General features: G+C 38.4%; 1 protein-coding gene across 1 annotated transcript; it reads left to right on the top strand.

Moving 5' to 3' along the window:
* Positions 1-420: 420 nt before the first annotated feature.
* LOC110684409 (exocyst complex component EXO70A1-like) lies at positions 421-3,529 on the top strand. Its single transcript, XM_021860862.1, has one exon. It carries the CDS (start codon positions 1,104-1,106, stop codon positions 3,105-3,107), a length of 2,004 nt encoding a protein of 667 aa, XP_021716554.1. The 5' UTR covers positions 421-1,103; the 3' UTR covers positions 3,108-3,529.
* Positions 3,530-5,807: the final 2,278 nt, after the last annotated feature.

Raw genomic sequence — 5,807 nt, 5'->3', positions numbered from 1 at the left:
GTTTGATCGTTCTTCTCCATACCTTTCCTAATCTAATATCTACCTCTAGCTATATCCCTTATTATAGGCTTATAGCGATGAAAATATACCATTATTTCTCAATCTTGTGACTTGTGAGTTGTGATCTCACAAGATATTGGTTGTTATTGCTAATAATGTGAAAGCATTATCCATCATCATTCGTGATCATCATAACCTAATTTGTAGAATTTGGAACATACTTCATAATCTATATTTTTTTTGAAATCCTCACACGACTAGCAAGTTTGAATCCTTACATGTCCATGTCCAAAAGTCTATCATTAAATATGGTGCTGTACTCCATAGCACGTATTGTTCAATATGCGTAGTCATTATTATTGCTTTAAGTAGTCTATATAACGGTATCAAAAATATATATAACTTGCACACGATTTTAAAACTTCATTAATTAAGTATAGTAATTATAATTTTAGTCAGTTTAACAATAACACTTGTTTTGGGGTACTTTAAACTTAATCGTTAGAGGTAAATCTCCGATAAACCGGAGATTCGTTATTTTGTAAGTGTCCAGGCCGTATGAGTATTGCATTTCGGATCAGTCTTCTAAGGAAATCCATACCCCCTTTAAGGTATTTCATAAATCCCCAATACAACATTGATAATCAAACATGAACACATTTTTTTTCAAAAAAAAAAAAAAAAAAAAAAACAACTAGAGTTTAGACTTTAGAGTAATACAATTATGGTAGTGTAATAGAAACCATGCAACACAAAAATAATTACTCTACCACCCAATTGGAAATTTGGGCCGCCAACTTCGCCAGAATATCCTCTCACTAAATTTAATTATGACAACATTCACCATTTTTTTATTTGTCAAACTTTTTCTTTTTGTTTCTTTTTATTTTTGTAAACCTTCTAAAATAATTTCACTTCTTTCTTCAATTTTTTTTTTTTTTTTAAAAAAAACATTTCTAAACCCCCAAATTTTACAAATTCAGACAAAAAACCTTTCTCCTTCTTCTTCTCCTCTTTCTCTCTCCAAAATTTTCAGAAATCAAACTCAAATTCAAATTTCTTCTTCAATCAATCCTTGATTTGAAGAATTTGAAGCTTTGTTAATGGAGTCTCCGCTACGAAGCGAAGCTGAAGATGGCGGCTCCGGCGAAGAGAAGGTGGTTGAGACGGCGGAGAAGATCATTCTCCGATGGGATTCCACTGTTTCCGAAGAAGCTCGTGATAAGATGATTTTCTCCGGCGACCGCCATGAAGTTGACCGTTACCTCCGTGCTGTAGATGAGATCCAACGCTCACTTCATTCACTCGCAATTTCATCTCCGTCCTCCACCGTCGGCGCCGGCGACCGGAATCCGAACACTATCCAAATCGCCATGGCTAGGTTAGAAGACGAGTTTCGGAACATCTTGCTTTCGCATTCATCTGCTGTTGATTCTGATTCTTTGTTAGTTGATACGCCTCGGTCTCACTCTCAATCCTCCTCCCGTGACCACTTCGACAGCTTCTCCACCGCCGCTGCTGCCGAGGTCGAGGAGGAAGAAGTGGATAAGGAGGTGGAGAGAGAGATTTTGAGGTTCGACAGTGGTCACGGAGGCGGCAGCAGCGGCGGTGGAGAAAGAGGAGGCGGCTCCACTTCCTCCTCCTCGAGAAGAAGCATGAGATCGACAACTAGTATCCGAGAGGTTGATCTAATACCTTCGGATGCGATCGCCGATCTCCGGAGTATTGCGGAGCGAATGATCGCTGCCGGATACCTCCGTGAGTGTATCCAAGTGTATGGTAGTGTAAGAAAGTCTAGCGTCGATGCGAGCTTCCGAAGCCTCGGAATCGAAAAGCTTAGCATCGGAGATATCCAGCGCTTAGAGTGGGATGCTCTCGAGAACAAGATCCGGCGTTGGATTAAAGCTGCAAAAGTTTGTATTCGAACTCTGTTTGCTTCTGAGAAGAGGTTGAGTGAGCAGATCTTTGAGAGCTTGAATTCTTCAACTGTTACTGCTCCATGTTCTTCACCAGCTTCTTCGTCTTCGTATTCCGAAGCTTGTTTTCTGGAAACAGTGAAAGGTCCTGCAATGCAGTTGTTCAATTTTGCTGAGGCAATCAGTATAAGTCGGCGATCGCCGGAGAAATTGTTCAAGATACTTGATTTGCATGATGCATTGGCGGAGCTGCTGCCGGATATTGATGTTGTGTTCGAGTCGAAGACGGCGGAGTCAATTAGGGTTCAGGCGGCTGAGATATTGTCGAGGTTAGCGGAGGCGGCGAGGGGGATATTGTCGGAGTTTGAGAATGCCGTGCTTCGGGAACCTTCTAGGGTTCCGGTACCTGGTGGGACAATTCATCCATTGACTAGGTATGTGATGAATTACATTAGTTTGATATCTGATTATAAGCAGACTTTAATTGAATTGATTGTATCAAGACCTTCTTCGAGTGTGTCACGGTATCCCGGGGAGTTATCTGTGCCTGAATTCGACTTTTCGGAGTTGGAGGAAGAGAGAACTCCTTTAGCTTTGCATTTGATATGGATAATCGTTATATTGGAATTTAATTTAGAAGGGAAATCACAACATTATAGAGATACATCATTGGCTCATTTGTTTATGATGAATAATGTTCATTATATTGTGCAAAAGATTAAAGGGTCACCCGAATTGAGGGCGTTGATTGGGGATGAATACTTGAAAAGGTTAACTGGTAAATTTAGGCTTGCAGCTACTAGTTATCAAAGGGCTACTTGGGTGAAAGTGTTGCATTGTTTGAGAGATGAGGGTTTACATGTAAGTGGGAGCTTCTCTTCTGGGGTGTCCAAGAGTGTGTTGAGAGAGCGGTTTAAGTCATTTAATGCGATATTTGATGAGGTTCATCGGACACAAGCCACATGGTTAGTGCCCGATACACAGCTTCGTGAGGAGCTTAGGATATCGATAGCAGAGAAGTTGCTCCCTGCATATCGGTCCTTCCTTGGTCGGTTTAGGAGCCACATTGAGAGTGGCAGGCATCCAGAGCAGTACATCAAGTTCTCATGGGAAGACTTAGATTCAGCTGTATTGGATTTGTTCGAGGGTAACCCAGTTACACAACATTTAAGAAAAAGGTCACAGGGATAATGATTGTTCAACTATGACTCTAGAAGACTAGGAATTCATTCTTTAAATTTTTTGAAGAAGCCTTTGGGTGATGGCATTCTGTTTGATCCAGTACGATTCCTGTAGAATATTTTTTCCTTGAAGCAGCGCGTGTTGATTAATCAAGAATCGTAATGAAGCAAGTGGGTAAAGATCGAAGAATTTGCCCTCCAGGATCGCCAGAGTCTGAATGCTTCTGTCCTGTAAGCATTTATGTTGTTTGTATCACCACAACCTAGATTTTTGGTTCATTTTTGTTCATATGAAAACTGTTCAACGTGTGTTTTTGTTTTCAAATATCTATAAGCAATATTCTTTTATACGGGTCCTTCTGTTAATTTTAAATGAGTTTATATGTTATCCCTTTACATAAATTGGAAAATACTGCTAACTTTCAGTGAGTATCTCTACAATCTTAGGTCGATTGTAAGCATTCATAAAACTGTGGAGTTTTCCTTTTCTTGGTTATGTGTGGTTATGATCTAGAAGATTTGATAGCATAACTTTAAATTGCATACATAAGGGGACCATCAAATGAGACCCAGCAGGAAGTTGCTTTAATTTAGATGTATTTGAATCATATTTTCCTCTGCCTAGTGTTTAAAGAGCATCACTATGACTTGTTGTGGTTAGGAAGCTTTCAGTTTCACAAGTTTTTTGGATCTTTCATTCTTCATTTTTTTGTTAGCCTGCGAGATTTGATAGCATAGCTTGAAATTGTATACATAATGGGACCATCACTAGAAATTCCGAGGGAGTTTCCGTGAAATGGATGTCCTTGCATCGTTGCATATCATCTGAACTGTATTTTAATTTATTGCCTTCAGGGTTTAGAGTTCTATAGGTTTTTAATATCTTATGCTTCACTAGTGGTTGATGTGCCTCTCTCAAGAGTCAAGACAAAATGTAATGAAGTAGAATAACATGAGTGCATTGAAAACCAATGCTCTCCGTCTCTAAATTATTGACCATGTTTCTTTTTTGTTCCAACCCCATATAATGATGCTACTTTTTAGGTCTGTAACCTAATCTTGAACTATCCATACAACCATACATGGACTAATATCTCTCTCTCTCTCTCTCTGGAGAGCGGAGAGCCACATAGGGTAGTGATGTTGATGAGGTTTTATCTTAGGTCTTGGATACCAACCATCAAGACTTTTACTAACTAAATGTTAGTAGTCTTGGCACCTACGTGATACCTTTCAGTCTTTCATTATGAATTCCAAATACGAATTATATGACTGCATTGTTAAGATTGTGGACAGAGGTTGTATTACCTTTGACTTCTTTTGTTTTCCTAATATGCTACCACAGTTGCCGACTTGCCGCTGTTACTGTGTTTGTATAAACATTAAATTTTTTCCGGTGGTGTGCTGATTGCTGAATCCGGGGAAAGGGGTTTTATCCATTTGTCTGATTGGCGTTTTTCATCCTTTCAGAAGACTTGACTTAGTTGGATTTTCTTCTTTAAAATCTTGTTCAAGTCTCAATAATTGAATAGTAAACATGCTTATGAGTTATGGCAGGGGGCCAGGGGGGTATAGGTGCTATAAACATCTTTTCGTAAAGTCTTGGACTTAGAACTGAAGATAGGGCTACCGTGATATTGTGTCTTTTTGAATTGTCTTCGACTGAAATCTGAAGGTAAAGCTACCTGTGATACGGTTTTTGAGTTTGCTTTCATGTTAACTTCTGTATGGTTTAGTCTACTTAATAGTGTATACTCACGAGATTAGGGGAATACTTTGGTCGTTTTTTAATCTGTTATTGGTCTGCTTCCATTCTATCTTGCTTACTCTTGCGGATATGTATTTTCGTATTTCAATTGATGAAAAAAAACTTGATCCGGACGGCACTGTTAAAAATTGCCAGACAATATGTTGTTCTGTTCATATTATGAGGCGTTTTATTGGATGTTTTTCAATACGACTATTATTTCATTCTTATTATTGGTGATTTACTTATTTGATATATGGTTGCATTATTATTTGGTTCCCTTGTTTTCTTTAACATAATTTTTTGGTTAGTGGTCTCTTCTACATCACTTTCATTACTGGAGTACATGATTGCTTTGGCTGCCTCCTTCCCATAATTATATTCAGGTTAGGCTTTGTCTTAAAAACAAAAATTGAATGTAGTTTAAGATGTTGAACCATTATTATATTATTAGAGAAATATAAGGATTATGATGGAAGAATAGTTGATGATGGAGACTGTAGGAGAATATCTAGGATCCTTATCACTTGTTAACCCAGCCAAGGCGATTCAGCCAAAGACAGATGTCGAGGAGCTATGTCATCGGTGAAAAATTCACCGAGCTTTTTTTATCTTTGCATTGTTTTCATTGATTTCGGGGCATCCCAAAATAGTATTCCGTACTTTTTAGTTGCATAGTTATCAGTTATTCCATTCAGACAGTTGGTGTTATAGTGTGGCACTACTGTCTGAGATATGTACTGATAATATTGGGGCTATTTGGTCTTTTTGCCTGAATGAAAATAGACCTTTGTTGAAATTGGACAAGAGAAATTTGTCATGTGGGTGGGGTCAGCAACTTGATATGTATGAATGATTGAATGAAGTTCATGGTTTTCAAGTCCAACTAATCTTTCATACTCCTATCTTTTTCAATTTTCGTACCCAACTGATGTTTCATATCATTTTTTTTTCTTTGAGGAA

Source organism: Chenopodium quinoa, unplaced genomic scaffold (genome assembly GCF_001683475.1).
Source record: "Chenopodium quinoa cultivar QQ74 unplaced genomic scaffold, ASM168347v1, whole genome shotgun sequence".
Taxonomy (NCBI): Eukaryota; Viridiplantae; Streptophyta; class Magnoliopsida; order Caryophyllales; family Amaranthaceae; genus Chenopodium; species Chenopodium quinoa.
The sequence above is the reverse complement of the archived record's forward strand: the minus strand, read 5'-3'. Positions and strand labels throughout refer to the sequence as shown.